General features: G+C 40.2%; 2 protein-coding genes across 2 annotated transcripts in view; both read left to right on the plus strand.

Moving 5' to 3' along the window:
• Positions 1-3,539, plus strand: part of exoc4 (exocyst complex component 4) — a 99,264-nt gene extending 95,725 nt beyond the window's left edge. The window contains exon 17 of the mRNA XM_010790896.1: positions 1,446-3,539. Coding sequence (XP_010789198.1) covers positions 1,446-1,683 — 238 coding nt within the window. The 3' untranslated portion in view covers positions 1,684-3,539. The remainder of the gene's footprint in view (positions 1-1,445) is intronic.
• Positions 3,540-4,969: 1,430 nt separating this feature from the next.
• Positions 4,970-10,376, plus strand: LOC104962461 (leucine-rich repeat and guanylate kinase domain-containing protein-like). The gene is made up of 12 exons (XM_010790897.1): positions 4,970-5,189; positions 5,364-5,399; positions 5,663-5,764; positions 5,947-6,028; positions 6,130-6,230; positions 6,509-6,590; positions 6,725-6,849; positions 7,993-8,136; positions 8,341-8,421; positions 8,681-8,767; positions 8,924-9,030; positions 10,313-10,376. Exons 1-12 carry the CDS (start codon positions 5,061-5,063, stop codon positions 10,374-10,376), a joined length of 1,140 nt encoding a protein of 379 aa, XP_010789199.1. The 5' UTR covers positions 4,970-5,060.
• The last annotated feature ends 2,104 nt before the right edge of the window (positions 10,377-12,480 follow it).

A 12,480-nucleotide genomic window follows, 5' to 3' on the forward strand; every position in this document is an offset into this window, starting at 1 on the left:
TGCAGCATCAAAAGCTAAACACAGCTATTGTGGTCATGACTCACAAAAGAAAGGAGGGAGAAGTGTTTTACCAGTTGTTTTAAATCACATTTACTTTTTACATCATGGCTAACCAATTTGGAAACAATGCTTCTGTGCTTAGAAATACGATTATTTTCCTATCGCTGCAGGCCTCCATTGGTTCCCATCCATTTCCATACAAAAAGGACATCCATTAACTGAATTACCACGCAACAACAATGTAATATTGACAAAAAGGAACACAGACCTCATCTCCACTGTGTTGAATTACCCAACTGAAGCAAATTTCGAGGAGCCACCTTATTGATTTTCGTATCGTACAAAAATTAATGAAAACAAATAGCTTCTTAGCTCCACAAGACATGCTGAATAGACCTTGATGTCGGATGTTCTTTTCATATAAAGCATACATGACACAACATATTTTGTTTGTTTGTAGCACCTCTTTTCCTTTTGTTTCGGCTGTATACACAACCTAATGGAAGTTAACATTGAGTGTATCTTCAGAGGATGGGATTCCTCCTTTAGCCAGGGGCACACAGTGATGAAACATATTCCAGTGTGTGCCTACGTTTCTGTGTGTGTATTTTTTCTGCATGACACAAACACACTATAACACTCTCTTCGATATTTGACCTGTTCTGCCCCCGAGCAAATAATAATTGTCCTTCCTGCATCCTAACACACTCCTGCACATTACCTTACCTCCAGTTTCTTTCCAAGTGGTATTTTCCTTTGTTTATCCTAAGCTACCTTCATACTACAATCCATATAGCTATCTAGTATACTCCACTGTAAATTGATTTCAACGAGTATAACGTCCAAAATTCACAAGGGGTCTGCCACTAGATATTCAATAATAAATACTGACAGAATATATAAAAACAAATACACACAATCTCTCCTCCATTCTGTTTGCCTTTTTTGACCTTTACGTATAATGTTTTAGTTGGCAGTTGAAAATGTGTATTATATTCCCCAACACGCTTTCGTTGTCAGTATGTACTTCATGGTGTTTTTCAAATGGCCCATTGTGGATCAGTTCCTGGTTAAAGACCTTTAATTCTACACACACCTCTTTCCTCTTTGGCTCTGTCAACAGTGTTTCATTAAAACGGTCTCAGTGGTTTGTTGCCGGTGAATGTTTTCCCTCTAACTTCAGCTCCCGTTGGTGCGGTCCTTGAAGTTCATTCTAAGAAAATTGAGCTTGACAGCAACAGCAGTTAGTTTGGCTTTTTTTTTCTTCCCCTTTGTTGTTGCTGCTCCTTTTGATTCTGCAAAGGAATAATGCAAAGAGGAATACAAAGTGTTATTAACTTTTTTTTTTCTCTCCACATTATTTTCTATCATTCTCTCTGCTTTGCTGCTCTCTCAACTCATTTTCTTTATTCATAACCCCCCTTTCCTCTCGTCTCTCCATCCAGGCAGTACTATGAGATGCTGTACAACACTGCAGATGAGCTGCTGAACCTGGTGGTGGACCAGGGTGTGCGCTACACGGAGCTGGAGTACATCAATGCCCTGTCCTTGCTCCATCGCAGCCAGACGGGGGTAGGGGACCTGAGCACCCAGAACGTCCGTCTGCAGAGGCTGAAGGAGATCATCTGTGAGCAGGCCGCCATCAAACAGGCCACCAAGGACAAGAAGATCACTACGGTGTAAAGATGAAACACAACTGGGTCCACTAGGGGGTTGATGACCGGGAAACACATCTTTATTTCAGCTCCTTCAGATCTGTCTGGCAGGAATAAGTGCAGCAGATAATTGGGTCATGCAAGAGTAAGGAGTTAAAGGGCAAACACTTGCAGGAGAGGGCATATTTAGGAATTGGCTTAGGAAACATTGAAATACAGACTTGCTCGAGATTTAAATCATAATGTGTGAAATCTTTTGACCAGAAATATGTCCTCTCCATTTCATCCATTATAAAAATGTACTACAGTTAGAGGGTTGACACAGATACACCTTCCAACTCTGGGCTTGTCAAATATATCAAAAATATATCTCAGTGTACAGTATGCAGCTCTGGCTTACTCTAATTGGGAAGTGAGGTGACAGCCAACACAACTGCAAAGTTTGCAAGTTTAGTTTGTTATGCATGTTATGACATAAGGTCACCTATATCAATTGACACTTTTAAAAAGAAAAAACACAAATTCATCACTAGCGCTGCGACACTAACAGTCCCCCACTGACCATGACTCCAGCTCCAGATAAAAAGGCGATTGTCTTGGACTTTCCCCCGAACTTGGGCTCCATCTCATCTCATTTTCCTATTAGATCTAAACTGCTGCTCTCAATTACACCTCTATCTCTCCTCTCCTGGCATCCCCATGGGCCTACTGATTCTGTCTGCAATAACAGATGCCAGATTAGGCCGTCTGAATGAGGCCACATCTTCCGCCTGCTGCCAATTTTCGGTTTGTCCCCAAAGATTTCCCTAGCTGAGAATTGCATCATATCTATGGCTGTTGAAAAATCTGTTTTTTTTTGTTTTTTTTTCTCATAGTTTGTGCAGTAAACTCCTGTGGAAAGTTGTGAGTTTCATCCTTCTATAAATCAGGAATATGTTTTTTTTAAACTATTATATTTCAAGTCCATACCACAGTGGAAGGAATGTTTTCAAGACGTGTTTAGGAATACATTTCCTCAGTCATACTAGCTCTATAGCTGAAACAATGCAGTTCTGAATCTTCGTTTTGCTGCTCTCACCACTTGTCCTCAAGTCTTCTAAAGTGAACCAAACGTATAAACTCAAGAGACGATCACAAATCATTCCCCCTTCCTGCAACCCTCCGTGTTTTTTGTTCATTAACTTGGGTGAGAAGTGCTTAACGAGAGCGGGAGCTGAGTATGGGAGCCTTGTCAATACGGCAGGCCCGGCGCTGGTCTCCCCGAAGCCCACAAAGCAATCCATCAAAATGACACAGGCTGGGATCGATGGGAAAACAACACGGGGCTGCTGAGGGGTTTGCCTACCACTCTGAAACGTACACTTGGTGTTAATTCTCAAATCTGCTCATTCAGCTGTTAGCTACTTTTGTAAGGTTATACATGAGAAACTTTAATACAATGTTAACCAACTGTGTCATGTCACACATGGATACTATTATACTAGATTCCCACTACACACATATGACATAAAGCTCCAGAAGGCTTATGTATTGGGTATACTTCATATGTAAGTGTGAAACACACCTGCTGCCATTGCTTTTTATTCAATAATGAAATGTACTTTAGGGTTCATTTTGTAATTTAGAAGCAAAACTGAGTTTATCTGCCTTTCTATCTCACTTTTCCTTGGCAATGGACCTTTGTTTTGCACAGAGTCATTTCTTTGTTTCAAGAAAGAATGTATTGAAAGCTATACATCGAAATGTGTTAGTCTTGGAAAAGTTGAAACATGATTGTTCTGCTGTTATCTTAGAAATGCTCTCATGTTAGTCTAAATCAAGCCCATGTGATTTGTTTATGCATACTCTAATACACTGAAAAAAAAAATAAAAGCTTCAAATTCACTCATGTTTTGTGTGTATTGTACAGTGTTTTTCCTTGGCTGAATAACACTCATATTTTTCATTACGTGAAGCACAGCTGACAGGAGTTATTTCACACAGTAACACCTCTCCTCTCCTGACAGCACCGTCCATCACTGTTTTTGATGCATCTGAGACTTTACTGATTCCACCTTATGTCATACAGTATTAGTGAGACCAACGCTGGAGGAGATGTTTTACCTGACAGCTGTGATGTGTTGTCTGACATGGTTTGAAGCATGAAGTGCAGCATATTGGAGTCAGGAAAACAAACACAGACAACACACCACCTGAAGCCCACATGAAGCCCTGAGTTGTGGCTGTAAATCCATATTTGTCGGTACAGTCTACAGTGTGATGTTTGCACAGTCTCTATGTGATTAATTGTGCTAACTGTCATGGACTCCTGAAGGCGAAATCCAAATTTAAGAAATGGTATGACCCTGCAGCTGATATGTATTATACAAAATTGGAAATCTCTAAACACGTCAGTAATGTTTATATACATTGTAGTACTATTTATTTGTTTCTATATAGCCTGTATGTAAAAAGAAAATATTGTATTTGGTTTTATTTAACGATGTAGGCCTTGAAGGTGAATGTTGTTCCTTTTGGGAATGCATGTCAAGTAAATACTGCTAAGGTGAGCTTTTTATGTGTTATACATGTTTTTTTTCCCTTAAAGGGCTGGTAACACATTGCAGCTATCCCTGGAGGATTTGGAGATGTAAGTGTTTTTTTCCAGTGGAGTAAAGTAACTAAGTAGATTTACTCATACTGTAGGCTACTTACTTACAATTTTGAGGGATTTGTATTTCTACTCCATTACAATTCAGAGGTAAATTGTGTACTTATACTCCACTACATTTATTGAATATCTTTAGTTAATTTGCAGATTTGGATTAATGATGTGAAATATAATTAACACTTAAACAAAATACGTTAGTTAAAGTACATTTCACAAGCTACCCTACTACACAAAGGCACTTAAATTGGCTGCAGCTTTACCACCTGGATAACAATTACAAAGCATACATAATTATAATCAAAACACATATATACGATTCTGAAATGGGCTAATCTGAATAAATGAGTACCAAATTCTGATGCTAATACTTTTGTACTTTTACTTAAGATTTTTTTTTTTTGTTATAGTAGTGTATTTAAGTTAACTGTAGTATTTATATTACGTTTTTAAGTATCTGAGTTCTTCCAACACCAATTGTTTTTTCCAGAGCCATATAATAGATAATTCTATATGGCGCTGGTTGTTTCCCCCTTCTCCTTTTGGAGCGGGAAAACTACATGACCCACAATTCCTTTCATTTCGCACTCGTTTTAGCGTTGCCTAGTTACGAGGGCGCGTGCTTAATGTCAAAAGCTAACTTACTAGCTAACAGGAACATGGATATTCGTACTTTTTATTTAATTGTAACACTAAGTGCGCTGACTGCTTCTCAGTAAGTCTTTAGTCAGACTTTGTCGAGTTTTCATTACGGAATAATGAAGGAAACAGAAAGTGAAGAGTTGTCCTCAGCGTCGCCTAGCTGCTGCCCCCCAGGGTCCCACAGTGCCGCTCCCCCTGCAGAGGCTCCGGGCTGCCAGGAGCTAGAGGAAAACAGAGACATGGAGGTAAGGATAACGCTACTTTAGCTGCTTAAACTAAATAAGTAACATGTGTTTTGTTTTCATACTTATTAGAAACACACTGTTGTTGAACTGTTTCTTTTCTTTTATTGCTTTCATCATGACAAAAAAGTAAGAGCAGTTTCAATGAAACCCCTTCTGTGTTCCCTTATGCCACAGATAAAGCAGGTTACCTTGCACAAGAGGTCTGGGCAGGTAAAAGACCATAGCAAGGTCAAATGGTTGGATTTGTTTGCAATATGTTCACTTTGTGCATCCATATTAAGTGTGTGTGTGTGTGTGTGTGTGTGTGTGTGTGTGTGTGTGTGTGTGTACTGCATGGATTAGTGCATGTGCTTTTTAGACTCCTTTTGAATTCTGTAGCTGCATTGTTACAGGGATTCCAGCAGTTCATTGCAATCAAATGTCCACCACATTATTCTAATAAAGCTTTACTTTTAGTTTGTTTATGTTTACAGAAGGTAGGTGTTTTAACTGCTGAGGTGGTCTCCAGTTGTGTGTCCAACCTTGGGCGCTTTGGCTCTGGGCTGCATCATTTGTACCACCACCTGTCACTGCCTGTAAGTGTTTGTCAAATAAATAGTCAAGCTTTTATGTATTTCGATTTTCTGAATTATCAAGACATTTGTGACAAATCAGTGTGCATTCACATTATGTCATGTTATAGTTATGTTAACCGCTATCCTTGCAGTTTATTTTGAGGCACATTTATTTTTTAAAAGTTGATTTTTTCTTATTGTAGAGTCAAGATCTCAGTAACGTCTCGGTTTTATCCAAGTATGTCCACCTTGAAATGCTGGAACTGCCGCATAACAAAATTAAAGGTGATTATTCTTTATTAAAGATGTATTTACATTGTAATATGTTTACTTCTGTTGCTGTCTTTATCCTATGTTCAACTGCTCTCACTTTTCTCAACTGCCAGATTTATCCTGTGTGAGCCACATGCCCTACCTCGTCACTCTGGATGCTTCTCACAACGAAATCTCCAGCTTCTTTGGATTCCAGCCCCCCATGAACCTAAAAGTAATGCGGGACCTTGAGCTGACAGGATAAGAGCACATTTGATGGGCGGCTTGGGCTTTACCTTCTCTTGCTATTCCCTCCAGATAGGAATGAATTTCCATGGCCCACCATCTGTATTTTCTTTGAATATGCTTATAAGGCATTAACTGCCCTTGAACGACAGAGGACTTTAATGAATTAGACAATTATTTTACATACTCCATCAATTCAGTCGGAAATAATTACTTCAGTGAAAAGTAATGAACACTTTTTATAATATTGTTCTGCTTTTTTTTCAGGAGGTCAATTTCTCCCACAACCGTATAACAAAAATGGAGGATTTGTCAGCCTATTCATCTCTTTGTAATCTTGATCTGGATTGTATCCTTACATTCATCCATATGCACTTGAACTTGCACACTTCCTCTCTCTTTGTCTTTGCATCTTTTCAACAAATGCATTATATTCAACTGCATGTTCCTTTTGTGATTATTTTTTAACACACCCATACTTAGACAACAGTCTCAGTGAGATCACTGGTCTTGAGCAATGTTTCAAGCTCACCCGTCTCAGCGTGGCACACAACAAGATCTCGAGGATCAGCGGCCTGCACAGCCTGCCTCTCACACACCTCTGCCTGGTAGGTGCTCCTCTATAACAGTCAGAAGTATGACCAACACAATGCTAATTCCAACACAACAATTCATACACACAGTTCTTTCAGGCACATAGTTTGCCTGTCTTTGCCAGAGCTTGTTGTGTTATCTCTACATCATCTCCACACCCACAGTAGAGTTATTCTCTCTTTTTATGTATGTTTTACTCAATGTATGCTCCATCTCACCTATTTATGTTTGCCTCTGTATTCTGGCCCCTCTGTATGTCTCTGCTTTTGGCTGAATTTTTACATTCAGTAAAACCTTGGCCCCCTGATCGAGAATCACCATATGGTCCAACAGCAGGCATTTTCTCTCTCTCTTCTCTCCCTATCTCTCTGTCTCACTCTCTCTGTGTGTGTGAATGTTTGTGAGTGTGTGTAATTGTGCACACATGCATGTTCTGTCCTTTATCAGTGTTTCCTCATTGTCGGCAGCCATCGGTCTGGCTGTTTGTGCCGCTTTCTGTGGCTTTGCTTTGGGACCAGCTGTTGGTGTTTGAGTGAGCCTGGACTGAGTTCACCACACACAAACACACACATACACAGACACACAGTCACACATACCTTGTCCATCCAGCATCCATCCAATCCCATCCCTGACCCCACTTCCTCACATGCTGGCTCCCTCAACAGCATAACCCTGTCAGCCCGGTTCCCTGCCCATCACTGCACCGACCCAGAGCTTCCAGGGAACAGCACCGTCACCCAGCCCTCTGACAGCTACCCTCTGCCAGGCAACATGCTTGGCAAGAGCAGGACGAGGTGTGGCCAGGCGGGTAGATAACAACTTCAGTCAGTGGAATGGAGTGAGAGGCAGGCTGGGGACCCCGACAAGGGAGGAGTTCCTAGGTCTGGTTCTTTAGTTGGTTAGCGTGCTGCGCTAGCACCTCGCCAGCTGTTTAGCTGTCAGTCCTCACCTGTCAGGATTTAGCAGAGAGAGACAGGCCTGCCACTCAACTCAGCACTGAGGGGAAAGAAGGTTCAGGCAACCTGCAGAGCGAGTGGGAACTGTTGGCTTTATATGAAGTAGAACAGTGGGTGAGAATCCACTTAGGTATGTGTGCATATTCATGAATATCACGTACTCGCTTCTTTAAATGTGTTCTCTTTCCGTTCTGTTCCTAGAGGGGAAACCAGCTGGAGAGGATTGAAGGGTTGGAGAATCTGAAGTGTCTGCAGTTTCTTGACTTGTCTCTGAACCGCATCACCAGCCTGTCTGGGCTCCTCAATCTCCACCTGCTGGGCTCCATCAATCTGGAGAAAAACATGGTATTGATCTTTGAGAATCTTCAAAAAAAACGTCTCAACACCAAAAATCTGAAATGTGATTAAGCTCATTTGTTGTATTGGTTTAAACATTTAGACATAAATGCACATTTTCACTTAATTGACTGAAATTGTACTTTCACACTCAACATGTTTCCTAATTTAACAACTACAAATAAACTGGATGAACTTGTGGTTTTGTTACAGATCAGTGAAATTCAGGAGTGCAAGCACATTCATGATATTTTCCTGTTGAGGGACCTCAACCTAGTGGGAAACCCTGTACAGGTAACCTAACCCTTTATTGACCACATGGTTCTGATATCAGAACATTTATTTTATATGTTGATATACTATATACAGTTTTGAAAGATGTCCTTTATTCCTGCTTCTTCTCTTCTTTTGTTTCTGTACCCAGTCTGTTAGTACTTAAGGCTCTATGATGTGTTCCACCTGTATGTGGCATTTCAAAATTGATGAGAGTTGGTTTCAAGTACATATTTATCATGTGTTTTTTATTATACTACTATGTGACTGTAATTTGCAGGATCAGCCCGATTACAGACTGGCAGTCATCTTCCTCCTCCAACATCTGACTGTGTTGGACCAAGAGAAAGTCACTGTTGAAGAAAAGGTATAAATAAACATAACTATTTATTATTTCTGTTGCAATTTCACAGCAGACATACAGTTTCGAAATACCTGACCATGTTCTATCAGCATACTGCACTAATCTCTACCATCCATCAGAGGTTGCTTTCAACACTTTATTACTTTCCTTACATCCCAGGTGTCATCAGTAAACCAGTTTGACCCTCCTTTGGATGTGGTAGCAGCCCGGGATCACATGACCCACCTGGTGTATCAGCTGATGCAGCCTCAGGTGCTATATGACAGGTCGGTCCAAATACTGTATTGTAACTGTGATAACCTCTGAATGGTCCTCTGCTTTCTTTCTGCATACTTATACAGCAACTTGCAGGTTAGACACACCAATGAATAAATGTGTTGGAAAATGATGAATACACTAGATTTTTCAAAAAATATACAGAAATATACACTACAGTGACATCTGGCGTCGTTTTTGTAAAACATTTTTACTTCCACATAGAAAAAGCCTCCCCACGTGACGTAACATGGGGGAGAGCGGCCGATCTAACGTATGAATAAACATGGATCACAATGCTAGTTTTGACACAGAAGAGGTTGAAAATATATATTCGAATGCATATGATTATAATTATGAGCCTGCAAGAGGTCCAAGAGACCAGGAGCAGCCAAGGATTAGAATACATAACGGCCATCGGCGAGAAATGGAGCTTTGGTGTGTGGAGAACCAGTGGAGAACAGATTTTAAACACTCCTGGGATTCGAGCTATGTATCTGTAGTGTTCTGTCTTTATAAAATCTGTGCATTTTCCAATAATCTTTTCCGAGATCCGAGGTGCAAAAAGAACATGCATTATGCTAACTCTATATGTGACTGAAGGACACAATGTTCTGTCAATCAGATTAGAATCACAGAGGGCTTTTATTTTGAAATTGCTGATTTGTGCGCCACACATCTCCTGCCTCCAGCAAACCCTGAAGTGTGTTGGAACAATTGGATTCATTTAAGATTCACAGGAGATTCCATGCCTGCCTAGTTTTACATTTGTATGGAAATTAAGAGATATAATCTTCTGGTGGTAAATAGTCTGTCCATAAATGGATTACTTTTTCTGCAGTTTCTTTCCACTGTCAGCAGAAAAGTTTATGTTTATTGTGATTTAGACTTCAAAATCGAAAAGGGAACAAAATCCTTTGAGCGCAACTTAATCTGACAGCAGCAACGAGACTGACAGCTCGTTTTTCATCTCCCCAGCAAGTAGAAAATAGGAAATAATTTTGTTAGTCCACGCTTGTCTGCATACATTTACAACTGCCATTCAACCTTCTTGGATCAGAGTTCATTTCAGCTCCAGCCAATCAATGGGAGCAGCTCCAGCACTGCATACTCCTCATAAATGCTTGATATTTATTTCCAACATGGAGGAAAGCTATAAATCCCTTTCACCTAGTCGTCTTCATGAGCTCCACAGTTGTGTTGCATCTAAAAATGTAATACAGTCAACTACATAAATTATGGAAGACAACAACAAGATTTCCTTATCACCAGCTATAAATCCCCGCTGTGCAGATGCTGCAGCAGCATGCGGCCGATTTGGCTGATCATGCTCCTCAGAACCAATCATGCCATCTAGACAGTAACAGTTTTAACATGCTTAAATAATAGCTGTCGTCAAACGCATTATGTAAAAACATTCTGACATTTGTAGTCTAGTAAAATGTGTAAACTGATATTTGTTCACATTTGGTGCGCATGACTCACAGTTCCTGATTTGCATGCTTTATGTGTTTGTATAAATTCCTACACCTCGCTTTTGTCACAGTATCTGATGGTTATTGAGTCACTACTGTGTGACATATTTTTAAATGTATATACTAAACAAAAATGTAATTATTATTTTATATATAAAGCTGCTTTAAGAGTATGCTTTGCAATTTACTACACGTTCCCTTCGTATGTAAGAGATGCTATATAGCACAGTACATGGATAAAACAGGTAGGTCATTGTGTGCCAACTGAAACTGTTAGTGGACTAATCGATTAGTGAACCAAAAGTTAAATAAATAACCACAGTTAATGTCATATGGTTACTGACTTAAGTATTATTTGGGGCAAGTTTGAGAAATTTGAATGGACATTTTTCAGTGTTTTCTGACATTTTATGGACCAAACAATGAATTGATAAATTGAGCAGCAAATTCATAGAAAATAAAAAGGGGGCACGCATTGGGTTGGATAATATTTATAAAGTAACTTGACACTAAATACATTTTGGAGTCATTAAGACGCCAGCATAAATGTATAGTATTATAATGTAATTGATCTTTATCCCAGTCTATTATATGCAATGAAAAATCATTAGCATTTTCCAGAGTAAAAAGAAGCAATTGTCTGTAGACCAAAATATGTTCTGTAAGGAATGAATAGCATTGAGTTGTATTGCATACTCCTGCAGTGCAAGGCCACATCTCCACCAACAGACTTTATTTGATGCATGAGAGCAATGCTGCAGTTTATAGTCTGGTGTTGTTATATTGCACACGAAATAACAAAACACAGACAAAATCAATCAGTGTTTTTATTGGCTGATATGTCAGATGCAGTTCAAAGTTGAACAGAGGTAATCTCTGACGTGTAAGTCTGCCTGAGCTGAGTGAAGCCTGCATGGAAACACATGCTTGAATATGTTTTCGCTGCATGTAGGCAAACGTGTACATTTGGAGATCTTTGTTTTGCACTTTTTTTGTTTGCTTTGCCGCCTTTTACTGCTTCTGTGCGAAGAGATGTCTAAGTGTATCTTCCCTAATGCATTCTGTAATTCCTGCTTCAGTCTTACAAGACTCACTGAATTGAATAGCAGGCAGAGTTAGTATTCACAGGGAGGAAGAGTAGAGAGTGGGAGTGTCCGTGATTGTGGGTTAACAGCAGAGCAGGACCATAGGGATGAATGTCCGGTTCTGAGTGATTTTCCTTTTTTAATATATAGCGTTCCAAGTCAAAACAGGGCATTAAATGTCCCTTTAATCTCAAACACACACTTGAAACAACTCTGCCGTTGGTGGAGCAGTGTATAAATGGCTGCGATGGGTGAAAACTCAATTATTTCTGCGTTTTCCTTTGAATCTATATCGGAACGTTGCAGAGTCTGCTACCAAATCCCGACGGAGCCTAATGACGCCCTGTGTGCTTATAAATCAGAGCTGTTGCGAATGAGATGTTGTGGCAGTGTAGCATACAGCGGCTGAGTGAAAGCTGCGGTCCTCTTCTTCGTCTGTGAACCGGATCGTAACAGGATGAGTTTTGAAGCGTCACCCGTGGCGGCTCAGCGGTAATTGAATTGAGTTGCATCTAATCTCATTGCCCAGCTCCTTTGGTTCCATGCCTCTCATTAGGGTACGGTGAAGAGTGTCACAGGCCTCCGTCTCTCTCTCACTCTCTCTCCCTCTCTCACAACAACCTCTCATATCTCGCAGCTGATCCGGGCTAACTAGGCAAATCAGAGAAACCATATTGCACATTTCTCTAAGCATCCAGCTCGGCATTAGCCACAGTCGACTCTCAGCTTCAGAGCCACGGCTATACTGCTCGCTGGAGCTACACTGCATCATCACACTGTGTCATCGCTGGTATTACACTAATCCCAAATCTAATCTCCTGATCTAATCAAATAATGAAATGTAAGTAAATAAGTCAGCATCAACTACACTATATTACACAATAAAAATAGGAACCAAAAG

This window comes from Notothenia coriiceps, unplaced genomic scaffold (assembly GCF_000735185.1).
Source record: "Notothenia coriiceps isolate Sejong01 unplaced genomic scaffold, NC01 NC01_scaffold00034824, whole genome shotgun sequence".
Taxonomy (NCBI): Eukaryota; Metazoa; Chordata; class Actinopteri; order Perciformes; family Nototheniidae; genus Notothenia; species Notothenia coriiceps.